We start from the raw sequence: 16624 nt of genomic DNA on the forward strand, positions 1-16624 counted from the left end.
ATGATTATCAAATATTCAAAATTCAGCACTCAGAAAAGGAGCTAGGACCATTGTCTATGGAGATAGGTAAATGTGAGAGTTTAAATATATATTAGAAATTGTGATGTTATTTGAGTTTTAGAGTAATCAGTGTTACCATATTTGATTACAGTATCTCTCTACAACTTTTGCAGAGTCTAATCTTGACACTTGTAAAGTATACTCTGTTTGATTGTAGCCCTGACTAAGTTGAAGGTGTATTTACCTTAACAACGAAACATGTATAGGCTTAAAGTATGTGAAATCACAGTTGTACAACCTTTTTGGAACTGATTTGAAGATTACAATAAAGAACCACGAAATATTTTGGTCTTTATTACTAATATCTACATAAAATTTTGTTTGCTCAGGGGACTTTTGTATCACATTATAAGCCGAAACTCAAATAAAATGTAGTCAATACAGTACTTCACTCATTTACCTCAACCTGAATTGTTGTTCTATCCAGAGTCTGCTTCCGCGTTTTAACAACTAGAATAATAAAATAGATAATGTAAGAACATTACTGCTTGGATATTTAATTGTCATAAAAGTTTATTGCCCCAGATACCGTTCAGAAATTATTTAAAATTAAATGATTCTTCTCCTTTAATAGGTTTCTTAAAAATATTTTGCTGGTTTCCGTATCAGCCCAGATATCCCTCCCGAGTAGCTAATATGAATTTTTCAGTGTACACTTAAAAGTTGTTTGGTTGCATGATTGATCTTTACCCTTTTGGAACAGTAATCAAAATTAAGTTCAACAATGATCCGGGAAAGCCCTTTCCAGACAGAAGTATCATTGAAAGCTAAGCTAATGCACTACAACTAATTAAACCAAGCTTGAGTATTATAAAAGCCTAAGAAGTAGCATGCCTTGGGTTCAGTATTCGTCTAGCAGCTGTCGTTTCAATGCAGTTTAAATTGACATAGGTCTTTTGTGCAAAATTGGGAAAGCGAGCAATACAGTAAATGTTATTTATGTGCTAAGAGCATTGAAAAGGGGTGACACAGAAAGTCCACAGTAATGATTACTTTAATGCACTATAATCGACCATTACATTTGTTCCAATACTGTCTATTTGAGGGCTCCAGTTTAAGATTAAATTTAAGGTAATATCTAAAAATACATAGTTTTGTTTTATTAAGATTAGTTGTTAAAAATGTATGCTCTCATAAATGGATAAACAATCTAGCTAGCACTAAAGACCAATGGCATTCTGATCTATGAAGATCATTTCATCAGCTTCCGTTATTACAAACCTGCAGACTACATTTTTAGATAAAACTACTTCTCCCCTAGTTAAATAGGGAGATAGATCTGCAAAATAGAAATTAAAAAGGGTGGGACTCCGAAGTTGCCAGGCCAGGTCTAACTCGGCAACAAGGAATCCAAGCATGTAATAACAGAGGTCAATAACCACAAAGGGGAGAACTGGAAAGATTTTTTGTCTTGCGTACCACTAGAGAACAATCCTATCTCATTATCCAAGGCTATATCAAGAAACAACAAGCAGAGGAGAAAGGGATTATTTTTTCAACAGAAACTAGAGGACAAGATACAATCAGACAGTATTAAACTCTCTCGGTAAAAGCACTGGATCGCTCAGATAAAATATTTCACTCATCAATCCTGAACAGGCTTGAGGATTTCTTGTCAAGACCCCAGCAACATCACTTAAATCACCTACAAAACATATACGAAAGGAGTTCCAAAGATGAAAGTAAGGGTGACCGCAAATTACCAAAGCCTCCCAAACCTTACAGTCACACACAGAAAGAATTGTATTTTAAGTTCAGACTTCTAGTGTTGACTGATTGTTCTACCACTTACCCAGGGAACAAGAGAAACTCATGAACCAAGGGGTCGGAGTGTAATGGAGTATTGAACTGATCTCATAATAGTTATACTACCTCCAGGAACATTCTGGAGCATCCAGTTGTGCCTCCTTGCCAATATACATCTCTCTTTACTAACTTTTCATTTGAACATTTTCGAATTTCTCTCATGGGTCCTTCAATCTTCTTTATTCACATTCTTTGTCAGTAAATATACTCAATTACTACGATGAAATTGATGAAGGTCATGCCACAGTTTACTATGACCTCCTCAGTGACAGCACTACCAAGCACTCATCTTAATCATGAACAGTTTGTTCTCAGGCCATTTACTCTGCCTTTCTCGATTTGGCCAACACCGATTACCCTCCAGGCAGAGACAAGACAGAACTCCTGAACCTTATTTTATTCTATGAGAGAAATGAAAAAAATCTACCTCGCCAGAGACTTCAACATTTGATTTATTTGTTCAGTTAGTGCCTTTGTCTTCTCATTTACAAATGACATCCCAGAAGAGGGCGTGTTCAAGTAGTTCAAAGACGTTCATATTTTGTTGGACATACTTTAGATCTCTTTTTAGATTCGGAGTCTTCACTCTCCCCTACCACATTCACATTAATAACCTAGATTGATCATTGCCTCATCATTCTATTTATAGTAATTTACACACGTTCACAATGGTTTTCTGTAAAACTAGTCTCTGATTGCAACATGTCATTCTCTATATCGATAGCAATAAAATTCCCTTGTATTTCCATATCATTGAAGTACTGATAACCACAATATTGGTGCTTCTTGGTACAGAAAGTACCTATTCGGTTTTGCCACACTACTCAACCCTACATGGCCTTAATTCATAGCAGTCTCAAACGCCTAGACTTGATTGCCCCTCATATGAGGATAAAATATTTGCTAAGAAAACGTAGATTGTAATGTTATACAACCTACTCATCGTAGGAAAAAAAAACAGTTAAAAGTGAGCTCCTTTTTGCTAAAACGCCATATACTACACCTCAGCGATTTCCAAATTCTATAAAAAGCAGATGTTATAATTACCCAGTTTGTTGGTATTAAAGTTAATGTCATCGGATGAATGGAGTTGCCCTTGTCGGGATTCGTGCTCTGTGAACAGTGAGCATTTAAATCACTGAGCCATGGTACGTGTTTTATTAGTTAGAACATATATGTAAAAGGACCAAATACTAAAAATATGTAATTCTTTTTTACCAGGAAGATGTATCCATCGATCAGTTTATTAGGCTATTTATATTTTCATGTGCAAATATATAGAAATATTATATTGATGACCCACCTTACTGCTGTGAAGACTGATGCAATATCATTCCTCCAGAAAAAAAGCCATCCAACCCCTGGTTCGATATACCTTAATAGAGGCAACTATCTCTCTAAAAAAACACCTCTACTCACTGATGAACGTACTCCCTGGCACAGCCCATTTAATCAAATGACGAGAGGAGGGCACAGACTACCTGGCATACCAGCACACAATTAACCCAGCTGCATTGTGGTAAATGTAGTGTATGATAACACTCACTTTAGTTGAACATATTTAGTATTCACCATTGACGGTGCAGCCAGTGCTGTGTATCTCAAGATTGTTTCAGGACATCTGTAATTCTTCAGTAGAGAGTAACACTAAACAAACATTTGGGGGAGGGACTGGCAATGCTGCTCACAGTCTTCTTATGTTTCTGTACCACTGCCAATGCGCAGGAGCATCCCAATGAGCTTGTCAGCTCAATGACTCTACAGGCAGCCATCACAAAAAGGGGAGGGAACACACTGTCTAGCATACCACTACACAATCTGTTCAGATGCACTGTGGTAAATGCACACCAGGATAGCAGCTGAATGCTCACTTCTTCCACTAAGCGTTAACACTTAACCTGCTTGTAATGACTCATCCCCTGTCTACAGTTAATCTGGAGCCTTTTTAGCATCCTTTAGTCATATGACCTTTATTTTAAAACTATAAAAATAAATAAACTACATTCCTGCAGTGAACTTGATGGTCTTGTCCCTTTCAGTTGTCACTGTTTTAAAGTGAAGGGATGTGATATTTCTAAAATAAGTTGATCTTTGAAGTGATCTACCTCACACTGTCAGATTGATTTAAAAAATTCTACACACTTCATATAATACACTTAGGGCCATATGTACAAACACATTTTCCCATTGACACTGAATGGGAAAAACCCTTTGCTACATCTGGCCCTTAGTACACTACAGCACAGGCTTATAATGTAACCTAATCATTCTTGATGGCGCTCTTAGCTCAGACTTTAGCAAAAAAAAAAAAAATTAAATGCCTAGTTTGGTCGTGCATGTAAAGAGGCTATTTATTCTGTTATGTTTAATAATTTGTATATACTGTACTGTGTTTGGGTATAACTCTTTGAAAATCCCACCAGAATTGTAAAGCACTTAGTGAACAAACAACTGCCACTTAAATCCAGAACGTCTGTACTAGTCAAATGTTTCTCACCAAACGGGTTTCTATCATCAGAAAACAAGACCGGAGGCACATCACTTTTTTCTGGAATGAAACTCATGAAGCCTCAGCCTTAGCCATACTTTAGCATGAAGCCTACATAAGCTTATTGTGACAAAGCAGTAGCTTTCTAACCACAATTCTTAATTGTCCACAGGCCTCAGCCTACCTGAAACAGGGGAAGTATCAAAAGGCTGAAGAACTTTACAAGGACATCCTCACCAAACATGAAAAGGACTTCCGCGCCACTGAGAGTAAGACTCCTTATGAACACGTGGTTGCTCTTTAATGTGAATATTTAGGTAAGATAGTGGGGGCAAATGGTACCTGGGTCCCAAACTTTGATGCAGTATCAAAAACATATCATAGTGATGTGGGAGCAAAAGCTGTATAAATAAAAAACAAAAATACTGTTCTCCCACAAGATATAATTAGACGTGCTACAACCTTGCTGCTGCTACTCTCAAAGGGGACTCTTGGTCCAATAATCCTCTGCGCCAGGAGGTGTGGACTTGAAGGGGGTCAACCCAAACCCCTGCGCTACAAAGCGCTGCCTTCACCACCATGGCGTGGGACGCGCCAGAGAAAAGCCAAGGGCGGGCCTGTCTGCGCCCATCAGCACCAGGCAGTGCTGGGCCCTCCCTCTTGGTTTTTCCATCTGTGGGCCCTCCACATTGGTGAGTCGTTGTTAGTTAAATAATTAACTCCCAAGCTCTCTTTCTTGTCCATTTCCCCCACCCCTGCACGTTAAGGGGAATCCAGGCGGCTCTGGACATTGGGCATTGTGAGAAGAAATAGGGAAAAGGAAATCAAGTGGCAAACAAAACGGGCTGGGTGGGATCAGAAAACACTCCAGACACTCTGCTGAGAATTGCACTATGGATCAAATAGATGAGCTAATCGAGGAAGTGGAAAGCTTGTTAGCCCCAGAGACTAATGCACATGGGAAAGGTCAAGTCCTTCTTTAAAAAATAGAGCAGACAACACCAGGTCCCCAAGGTCAATAAAGGGAACCAGCTGGGGGGTGGTAGGGAGGAGGGTTCTTCCCCTGTAATTTCCCTATCCCCAACTGAACATGCTCAGGAGAGTCTATCAGTGCAAATTGAATCCATCTTTGAGTGTCATAATCGTTTTGCACTGCTTGAGGATTCTAGGAATGGTAATGGTGATTGCAAAACTACCCAAACAGGTGAGGCTAACAACCATGGAGGCAATATGGGGGAAGCCTCTACTAGGGATCAACTAGCCCACATGACGGGTGAAATCGCAAATCTACGAGACTGCATGAACACTGGGCAAGGTGTACGAGAAATTGAACTATATAGCAGTTATAATTGAGAAGCCGGGAAGGTTGTCCCCGTGCTAGACCCTGCGCAGCTGTGTGCATCTCCAATCCAATTTACCAATTACTTTGCTGGGAGTAGGAAGGTGCGCGCAAACATGGTGCCTACTGGAGCATTTGGGGAACACCACCCGAAGGGGTGCCCAGCCTCAGCCGTATTAAAACCAAGTGGCTTCAATTTAACGGGGGAGGATGGGCAGACCCCTAGAGACAACATAGGGTAACGGGCCCCTGGGAACCAAGAAACAACAAGAAGATCTTTCCAGCCTAATAACGACGGAAGACAGTATGACCTATACCTGACGAATGTCCCAAAGTTAACCCAGGGTAATACTGAATCTTGAGATTCACTCATAAATAAAGTAACTCATTGGATCAGGGAAACGAGGGAAAAAAGATCGATAAGAGAAGGCATAACGCATGCTAAGAGAATTTCAGGAGTAAGTATAGGGCCTGACTGCATAAGGCTGAAGCTATCCAATCAAGACCTAGTAGATGGCTTAATATCCCTTGAGCAAAGACCCAAACTTCGAACTTTGTGACAAGTAAGGGTAAGATTAAACATCCCTTCAACACCTGGAAACTGCAGAACTAGGAACAACTGTAGAAATCCGCCTCCCCAACATCTACACTGCGCCAACTTGGAAATTATCGGTGACACGTCTGATGTTGACTGACTGAAGGAACAGCAGCCAGTCGCAGCGGTAAAGTGTTCTATAAATAGTAGCACCCTGACAAGCCATAAATTTACCTGGCCTACAATAAATAGCGAGGAAGGGAAGGAATCAACCTGTCAAGAGCCCTTTTATGTTCCCTGGGACCTGACACGGAGGGAAAATACTACCAACCCACACAAGGAGCTGAAGCGGGGGTTGGGAGGGCATGATGGTGACCTAATAAAGTTTCTATCATGGAATGTGGCGGGTCTAAGATCAAAATTAAGTGACCTAGAATGGTGCAGTTTTATAGACCAGCACCATGTCATTCTGATGCAGGAAACCTGAGCAACACAGGTAGTGCATAGAATGGGGTACCTGACCTTCCAGAGGCTGGCTCTTCCCTTTTCATCAGGGCGTGCTTCAGGAGGCTTGGTAATCTGGTTAAAAAAGGACTTATTCCCAAAGTTAAAAGAGATCCCTAGTACTAATAGAGATATCCTGGCCGTAAAATTAAACATTAAACACCAAAGGGGGTTTACCCATATAGCTCTTGTAAATATTTATTTCAGACCTGCACCATTAAGTACTCAGACCTCCATGATGAACTATCTTTCGGACTTGCTGATCCAGTTGCCCGGGGGAGGAGGCCTAATTCTAACGGGGGACTGCAACACTCAAATGAACTGCAATAAAGACCACCCACGACTAAGAAGTCAGCATGTAGAATTCATATGCAGATCAGGTCCAGTGCAGATAGTGACATAGAAAACACCAAGGGAGTGGCAACCCAGTTAGAGAATTTAATAACAAACCCAGGGCTAAGGCAGGTCAATGGGAATACAAAGTCAGATACCCTGGTTGTACCCACGTTTAAAAAAGGTACCTTTGCGAGCCATGTTGATTAGATCTTTGTAGACCACTTGCTTTGGTTATCTTTTAGCAACATGGTAGTGATCCCAAGGGCTGATAGTGACCACCAAGCCCTTTGTGCAGTTTTTACAGCTCCCTTGTTTAGAAGTAACGATCTGTCTCCTTGGGTGATGGGCAATAATACAAGGACGACTAACAATAATAAGAGCATCAGGTCCAAGCTGCAATTTATTACAACGTTGATGTCCATTAACCCTTTATTAGTAAATTTTGTGCAGTTGCACTGCTGTCTGATGAACCGATTAAGACCCCTCTTCATGGTAGCAAGAAGAGGGGGGTACTCGGGTAGACCACAGAGGTGGTTTACTAGCTCCTGTCGCCAGGTAAAATCTCAGCTATTGGGAGCACTGCATACAGGGAACATTTCTGAGATAAGGATAGTGAGGAACTTCTATAAAAAGACACTAAACAAAGATAAAGAGTGGGAGAGTGCCCAATGGGACACCTAATCTGACGCCCTTCGAGAGGGAGATATCAAACTTTTTTGGAAGATGGTAGCAGATAGGAAGAATCCCCAAAAAGATGAGAGCCTGAAAGATACAGCCTGAAAGATGGGTGTCCCACTTTGAAGATCTTTAAAGAGAAAGCTCTAATAATAAAGCACCTCCATCAACACTGTTGGGGAATACTACCACCTTTAACCCATTTGTCACTAAACCAGGCTTGTTTGACTTTGATTTGGCTACTTTTACCCTAGAGGAAACCTCCCAGGCCCTCCAAACACTATGCAAAGAAAAAGCCCCGGGCCCAGATGTCATACCAGGCGACCTGTATTTGTTGCACCCTGAAGTCTGGATACTGTATCTAAACACCTTAAGTAATGCTATTCTGAGGGGAGGAGGTCTCGCCCCCACATGGCGAGGAGCAACAGTAGTCCCAATCTATAAAAAGGCGGTCAGAGACCTTCCCAGGTAACTTTAGACCGATAAGTCTAATCAACATTAGCCAAAAGGTATTCTGTAAACAGGTATTGGCTAGGTTGCACTCTGGGATTTAAAGTCATCAGATTATTTCAGATTTCCAGGCCGGCTTCAGGAAGGGGGTCAGTTTAGAAGGCCAAGTCATCAGATTTAAACTACTATGTTGGAAGTACCTAACGTTAAAAAGGGACCATTTGTATGTCGTCTTTATAAATCTAAGGGCGGCATTTGACTTAGTTCCATGAGAGCTCCTGTGGGGCGCCCTGGAATCTTACAGCCTAGATAGTGAACTTCTAAGGTTGATAAAATACCTACATGAGGAAATTTATGCAGGGGTCGGGTGGATGTAGGGAGGGGATCTCACAACCCCAATTCCCATTGCTAGAGGGGTCAGACAGGGGTGTGTCCTGGCCCCCAACCTGTTTAGCCTCTATATTAATGGTGCAGTGGATCAACTAGCACTGTGCAATCATGATGTCCCCAAGTTAATGGGAGTGCCTGTTTCTATTCTCATGTTTGCAGATGATACTCTATTGATATCAAGATGTTGATGGGCCTCCAAAGTGAACTAGACTCATTTGCAATGTTGTGTGAGAAGAGGGGGCTGGAAATTAACCCAGAGAAAACAAAGTTTATGACCATAAACCCACATAAGGCAGGTAGGGGGAAAATGGCCATTGGGGGTGCACCCATTAAACAGGTTAGCCAATTTGACTATCTGGGGATAAGACTAACAGACAACCTCTCATGGTCTGCGCAAATTGAGAAGAGTTCTGGTTCCTTCCAGCAGCGGATGGTGGTGATCGAAAGGAAAATCACAAATTTAATGGGGGGGGGGGCAAATTTCGCCAGCTCTTATTGTGTACAAGGCTGCTGCAGTGACAGAGGCAACCTATGGCGCAGAACTTTAGGGGCATTGTAATTCACAGAGACTGACACTGGTAGAAGACAAATGCTTATGTTCTTAGCTATATTTACCAGCTAGCACTCCTCTTATTCATCTTAGATTTGACTTGGTCCTCAATTAGATCCACAGTGAAATTGCCTTGAGACCACTTGTATATTGGGCGTGTCTTTGGTCTTCAGAGCATCTGGTCCCTTATCGAACAGCTGTATCTGAGTCATTAACACTTGACAGCGTGGTATTAATCCCCTGGTTCCAACACATTAGAGATCTGTGTTATTGGATTAAACTGGAAGAGGTGTGGAGGTCTCCCCAGACTATAATAAGAGATGTGATCCTGCGTGTAAAGCGATTTTATTGGGAGGCGGTACTAACTCAGATATGGCATAGCCTGTCATTAGGTAGTAGAACTGACCAATTTTTAAATCACAAGTGCTCACCAAAGTTTGAACATTACATAGACTATATACAATCAGCCCAGTCCAAAAATCTTTTTATCAAATTTAGACTGGGGACTTTATCATTGAATTCATTCACCATGGGTTGGAACAAAGGCAGTTGTGTGTCTAGTTCTTGTTACTACTGCCCGATGCAAGTTGAAACATTGGTCCACTTTTGTGTAAGGAGCCACAGGGAGTCCCTTCGCATACTGATAAGTGACACCAGTGAAAAGGTTGTGTTTGCAGTAATCAGATATCTCCAGTGTGCTTGGATTAAGAGATCTAGGGGGATTTTGTATTTGGTGGACTGTAATTCTTTCGCTGTGATTCCTGGCCGGAAATTGTGACTACAGTAGTGACTATGGATGACATCCGCCAGTGACAGACCCACCAGAGAGACTACTCATGAGGCCCTACCAACCCATTTAGTGATTTTATTAATTCTGGTTTTAACCATGTTTTTATGTATTGTAAATATGTTTTAAGAATAACGTATTTATTTATGTCTATGCTTATTGCTTTTATGGCTTTCAGCCGAAATAAAGCTAAATTTATATAAAATTAATTCAACAAAAAAGGCACCCTCCATGACATTCAGTTTAGCAGAGTAACAAAAAAATACTTAGGACAACTCAATTATTGTGTTCTAGATCAAAATGAAAAGTTGAATGGTTTTATTAGAAAAATCTCAAAATCAAGTGTTACAGAATAAAACATTCTAAGTCCCAAATGAGCAGCAAAATTAGAAAAGCATCGGACAGCATACCTAGTAGAACAGGAAAGTTATCTCTAAAAATGTATTTTACCCCCAAAATCAAAGGGCTCACAATTGCATTCTTGCATAAAAATGTAGCTAGTGCTGCATCATGTAGCAACTCAGAAGGAAAAGAGTTGATCCCTTAAAGACATAAGCAATATCCCATTTTAAGAATACACCCAGAATGTTCTGTGCCGCTACCATGCAGACATATCTGGTAGAGACTCTATCTAGCTACAGATTCCTTACCTTAGAATTCCCAGGCGTCAGCTTTGAATCTGAAATTTTTCTGCTGAGCAGTACCTTGCGCGCGCCCTCAGGTGGCGTTGTTCGGATCGGCGTGCGTCGTCTGGCTACGCATGGTGTTGTCAGCGTCATTGGAGCCGTCTGTGACATCACGGTCTCCTATGTGGGCACCACCCCGGTGCACATACGTCAGTTATTTTCCTTCCGCGCCAGTTAAGCGCAGATCCGGGAAGAGTTACTCTTTTTCTTCGACAATTGGTTGAGGTTTTTTCTTGATTGTTTGAGATGTCTTTGAGAAAGACAGGATTCAAGCCGTGTGATGCATGTCATCGCACCACGTCGGTCACGGAGCCACACAGAGTGTGTCTCTGGTGTCTTGAGAAGGACGACGATTCGACATCGTGTTCCGACTGTCGGGCCATGGCTCTGAGGGCCTTGAGGGAGAGATCCCTCAAACTTCTGGCGGCTCAACAGCCGTCTTCGGTCAGCGCTACTCTGAGGAGGTCATGGACCTGTAGTAGGATGAGGTCATGGCACCGCTCCCGGAGCCCCAAGTCCTCTTCCTCACATTCGAGGTCATCGGGGCACTCGGGTAAGAGGCACAAAAAGACGAAGAAGTCCAAGGGGACTTCGACTTTGCCATGCCCGTCGGCCAACGCAGCGTCTAGGGCACATTGACATTCTGAGCGCTGTTCCGCAGAGCCGTCGCCATGGCCGACTCCGCGTCTTCCCCCTTTTCCGGGGACCAGAGCGACCCCCGCTCAAATTAAAAAAAATTCTAAGCTATGCGCCTTGTTTTTTGAGTGGGCTACACCCTCAGGTGGGTCTTTGGGTCCCACGGGGTCAGCAGGGGCCCCATCGGATTCGACTTTGGTGGCTTCAGCCTCTGCACCGTTGGGGACCTCAGGATCCGATAGCGGATCCAGACCAGTGCCGGTCCCTCACAGTCTACCTCTTTCGGCGCCGGGTCCGATGTTGACGCTTCCTCCACCACCGGCACCCACTGGTGGTAGCCGCATTCCGGATGATCTGGAGCTGGAATGATGTCGTACAACGCCGATTGCGACTTCAACACCGCCAGTTAGGCCCAGATCATTGCCTGAACCTTATTTTGGTCAGCCAGGCACAGGAGAGGAGTGGGAAGGGTCCGAGGACCCTTTAGAGTGTGAACTGGAGCAAGAACAGGACTGGTATGGGGATCTAGGGGAAGCCAGTGGACTGGATACTTCTCTAGATACTGGCATGCGCTCTCCTCCCAATGTGGCAACAGAAGAAGGGACTTCTTATGCCATGGTGGTGCGTAGGGCAGCTGAAGTCTTGGACCTAGACTTGCCTACTGTGCCAGTCAGGACGACTCTCCTGACGGAGGTGCTTCAGCCGCGGGTGATTACACGTTGAGCCGATGTTGCCCTTCAGTGAAGCCCTAACAGACGTCCTTCTTTGGAACATGGTCCAAACCCAGCACAGTGTCTCCTGTGAATAGGACAGTCGGTGGCCACCATAGACCTGCTCCAAATGACCCTAGTTTCCTCACCCAACACCCAACCTCGGAGAGCTTGGTGGTCCAAGCCTCCACTTCCCGTGGTGCCTTCCCTTCCGCCCCTCTGGATAGGGAATCCAAGAGGCTGGACCAACTTGGAAAGAAGTCATTGAGGTCAGTAAACACCTCTTGCTTATTGGGCCATTTTTCCCATACTTTATGGGATACGGTGGCACAGGTGATGCCCCAGGTCCTGGAGGGCGTACAGGACACTCTCACCCAGGCTGTCAAGGATGGGAGAGATGCAGCCAAGTTTACTATCAAGTGTGGATTGGACACGACCAACTCGCTGGTTAGAGCGATTGCGTCGACAGTGGCCCTACGTCGCCACACGTGGCTTAGTTCTACTGGCTATTCAGGGGATGTCCAGTCGAGTTTGATGGACATGCCTTTTGATGGCCTTTTTGGTGAGAAAGCAGACTCCGCGCTTGAAAGGTTCAAGGATTCTCGAGCTGTGGCCAGATCCTTGGGCCTCTCTGCGCCAGCTCGTCAGCAGTCGTTCTTCCATCCCTTTCGAGGCTTCGGAAGGGGTGCGGTACCACGGCAGCCACAACTTAGCCACTGTGCTCCAGCTTCACACCATCCTGTGCGAGGACGTGGTCGTGGTACCATCAGACCCAGAGGGTCTGGCAAGAGGTCGGCCACCACACAGGCCCCCTCCACAGCGCTCAAGCCCTCCTAGTGTGGTTCTGCAAGACCATGTCCGTCCAGGTGGAGGAGGAATTCAATTTCATATCCCTCACTGGCAATCCATCACATCGGATAAATGGATCTTGCAGATCATACGGAAGGGCTATTCCCTCCCCTTCCAGTCTTTCCCTCATTCTATCCCTCCGATGAAAGAACGGCTGATGGAGGATCATTTGGTTTTGCTCCACAAGAAAGTTACGACTCTCTTGGCTAAGGGAGCTGTAGAAAGGGTCCCGATTGCAGAAGTAAGCAGTGGTTGTTATTCCCGCTACTTTCTGATTCCCAAAAAGAACAAGGCCCTTTGCCCTATCCTGGATTTAAGAGACATCTATCTCTTCCTCAAAAAGGAGAAATTCAAGATGCTCAGTCTTGCTCAGGTCTTGTCTGCCTTAGACCAGGAAGGCTGGATGGTAGCGTTGGACTTGAAGGATGCGTATTTTCACATCCCCATCCTGCCCGCCCACAGGCGTTACTTGCTGTTCAAAGTGGGCCACAAGCATTTTCAGTTTACTGTGCTCCCTTTTGGTCTTACCAGTACACCTCGGGTGTTCACGAAGGTGATGGCAGTGGTGGCAGCTCATCTGCGCAGGTTAGGGATTTCAGTCTTCCCCTACATAGACGATTGGCTGTTAAAGGCATTCGCTGGGGTTCACTATCAATGTGCCGAAGTCACACCTGACTCCCTCTCAGAAACTCACTTTCATTGGAGCTGTTCTGGACACAGTGCAGTATCGGGCCTATCCTCCCGAGCAGCGAGTCCAGGATATTCAGGTTATGATACTGGTATTTAGGCCTCATTCCTGGATTTCGGTAAGACAGACTATGAGGCTGTTGGGACTCCTGGTTTCCTGCAACCTATTGGTCAAGCATGCCAGATGGCATATGAAGGGCCTGATTCTAACTTTGGAGGACGGTGTTAAACCGTCCCAAAAGTGGCGGATATACCACCTACCGTATTACGAGTCCATTATATCCTATGGAACTCGTAATACGGTAGGTGGTATATCCGCCACTTTTGGGACGGTTTAACACCGTCCTCCAAAGTTAGAATCAGGCCCGAAGTCTCTGCAGTGGGGCCTGAAGTTCCAATGGGCACAGCATCAGGGAAATCTTACCGACATGGTTTAGATCTCAGAGGGAACTGCAAGGGATCTGCAGTGGTGGTTAGTGAACTGCAATTGGGCCAAAGGCAGACTCCTCTCCCTTCCCCAACCAAATCTTACAGTAGTGACAGATGCGTCACGTCTGGGATGGGGTGGCTATCTGGGAGAGGTGGAGATCAGAGGTCTCTGGTCTCCGGCAGAATCGAGGCTCCCTATCAATTTGTTGGAGCTTCGGGCGATCCGACTAGCATTAAAGGCTTTTCTTCATGTTGTGAAAGGGAAGGTAGTGTAGGTGTTCACGGACAACACCACTGCGATGTAGTGCTGCAACAAGCAGGGCAGTGCGGGGTCATGGACTCTTTGTCATGAGGTTCTACGTTTCTGGACATGGCATAACCATGGCGGTTCAACACTTGGCAGTTCCTCAGTATGCCAGGGCGGACAAACTCAGCCGGAGATGCTTAGCGGATCACAAATGGTATCTCAATTCGGAGGTAGAGCAAAGACTCTTTAAGCAGTGGGAAGAGCCTTGGTTAGATCTGTTTGCCTCCATAGGGAACGTGCAATGTCAGCAGTATTGCGCGTTGGAGTTTCCAAGGCTTCTATCACTAGGCGACACTTTTTGTCACAAGTGGAATTCAGGCCTCCTGTACGCATTTCCACCCATACCACTTCTGCCGAGAGTTCTCAAGAAAACCAAGAACGACTGGGCCCAGGTAATCCTAGTGGCTCTGGATTGGGCACGGAGAGGCTGGTTTCCAGAGCTTCTCAAAATGAGCATCAGTCCTCAAATCAGGTTGCCTCTTTGGGAGGATCTTCTGTCGCAGCAGCAGGGGAAGGTTCTCCACCCGAAACTGTCAACTCTGCGGCTTCATGCATGGAGATTGAGCGGTGACAGTTGATGGTTTATGACCTCCCTCGCGAGGTCTGTGATGTCATTCTGGCAGCCAGGCGTCCCTCTAATAAGTCGATTTACGCCTGCCGTTGGAAACATTTTGGCCCTCATTACAACATTGGCGGTAAAGGCCACTTACCGCCGTGCAGAAGACCGCCAACACACCGCCGCGGCCACAGAATTCCGCCACAGCTATTATGACCCACAGTTCTGAATCCGCCATAATTCAGACACCCACACAAGTCCGCCACACCAAAGGTCAGTGAAAAACTGGCGAAAACAAAACCTCCACCGTCATGCCAACAGAAATACACCCACACTATCACGACCCACGAATCCACACGGCGGACCTTCAACCGCAATATTCCATTTGCGGTACACACCGCTGCGCTCAAAATACACACACCTTTACAAAACACAGCCACATTGGACAATTCAAAATACACACACCTCATAAACATACACATACCACTCCCACACACCCAATACAATATAAAACACACACCCACATCACCCACAAACCCCTACTACCCAAAATTCTGAAAGAAGGCCAGAGAGAGACAGCACCAGCAAGAACAACAGCATCCACAGGCACACAACACCATCACCCAAAGAACTTCCACGCACCTCACACAACACACCACTACATATCAGCACACTTATCACCACACACTCCACCCCACACATCACCCACACCACCCCATGGCACGGCAAAGACACCCCAGGTTCTTTGAGGAGGAGCTCAGGGTCATGGTGGAGGAAATCGTCCGGGTAGAGCCACAGCTATTCGGATCACAGGTGCAGCAGACCTCCATTGCAAGGAAGATGGAGCTATGGCGAAGAATCGTGGACAGGGTAAACCCAGTGGGACAGCACCCAAGAAATCGGGAGGACATCAGGAAGAGGTGGAACGACCTATGGGGGAAGGTGCGTTCAGTGGTCTCAAGACACCACCTGGCGGTTCAGCGGACTGGCGGCGGACCCCCACCTCCTCCCCCACAACTACCAACATGGGAGGAGCAGGTCTTGGCGATTCTGCATCCTGAGGGCCTCGCAGGAGTAGGTGGAGGAATGGACTCTGGTAAGTCAAATCTTAACTATTACATCCCCCACCCTACCTGCATGCCAGCACATACCCCCACCCCCACCCCCATCACTCTAACTCCTCACAAATGTCCCAACATCACAAACCACACATCCTAACACCAAGCCCTGCATGCCACAACAAAGCATGGACACCCATCACCAAAGCATGCCTACTGCACATACCCATACAACCCCCTAAACCAACATCACACAAGGTCCCACACAGGATTGCAAGCACTGGGGTACACGGTCACCCACCCATTACACACCATGGCACACACAGATGTAATAACCATCCTAATATACCCCTGCAGGACCCCTACCCAATGTCACCGGACAGGAGGGTCCACACCACCAACAGAAGAGGCCCACAGTGATGACAGCAGCTCTGTCCAACTGGATCTAGATGACCAGCCCGGCCCATCAGGGACCTCTGGACAGTCGGTTCCCCTGACTCAGTCACAGGCCAGTACAGACCTTCCCCCCTCTGGAAACACCAGCACAGCACCCACTCAGCAGGCCCATACCTCCGCCCCCAGGACACATCAATCAGCAGTGTGTCCACCACTACATGGAACACAGGCTAACCCACCACCCCAACAACAACAGGGACCTGGGGGCAGTGGCAGTGGGCACACGGTCCAGGGGACGGAGGCTCAGGAACACAGGGGAACTGGGAGGGCTGCTGTGCGACAGGGGGCGGACAGGCCAAGGGAACCCACTCTCCACGAGGCCCTCTCCTC

The 16624-nt window shown here is 45.5% G+C and overlaps 1 protein-coding gene across 5 annotated transcripts in view; it reads left to right on the forward strand.

The window, feature by feature from the left end:
* The window catches only part of KLC3 (kinesin light chain 3), an 819248-nt gene that overhangs the window by 553962 nt on the left and 248662 nt on the right, over positions 1-16624 (forward strand). For all 5 annotated transcript variants that reach the window (XM_069207761.1, XM_069207764.1, XM_069207763.1 and 2 more), the window contains exon 9: positions 4527-4623. In XM_069207761.1, coding sequence (XP_069063862.1) covers positions 4527-4623 — 97 coding nt within the window. The remainder of the gene's footprint in view (positions 1-4526; positions 4624-16624) is intronic.

The sequence above is a fragment of the Pleurodeles waltl genome, chromosome 9 (assembly GCF_031143425.1).
Source record: "Pleurodeles waltl isolate 20211129_DDA chromosome 9, aPleWal1.hap1.20221129, whole genome shotgun sequence".
NCBI lineage: Eukaryota > Metazoa > Chordata > Amphibia > Caudata > Salamandridae > Pleurodeles > Pleurodeles waltl.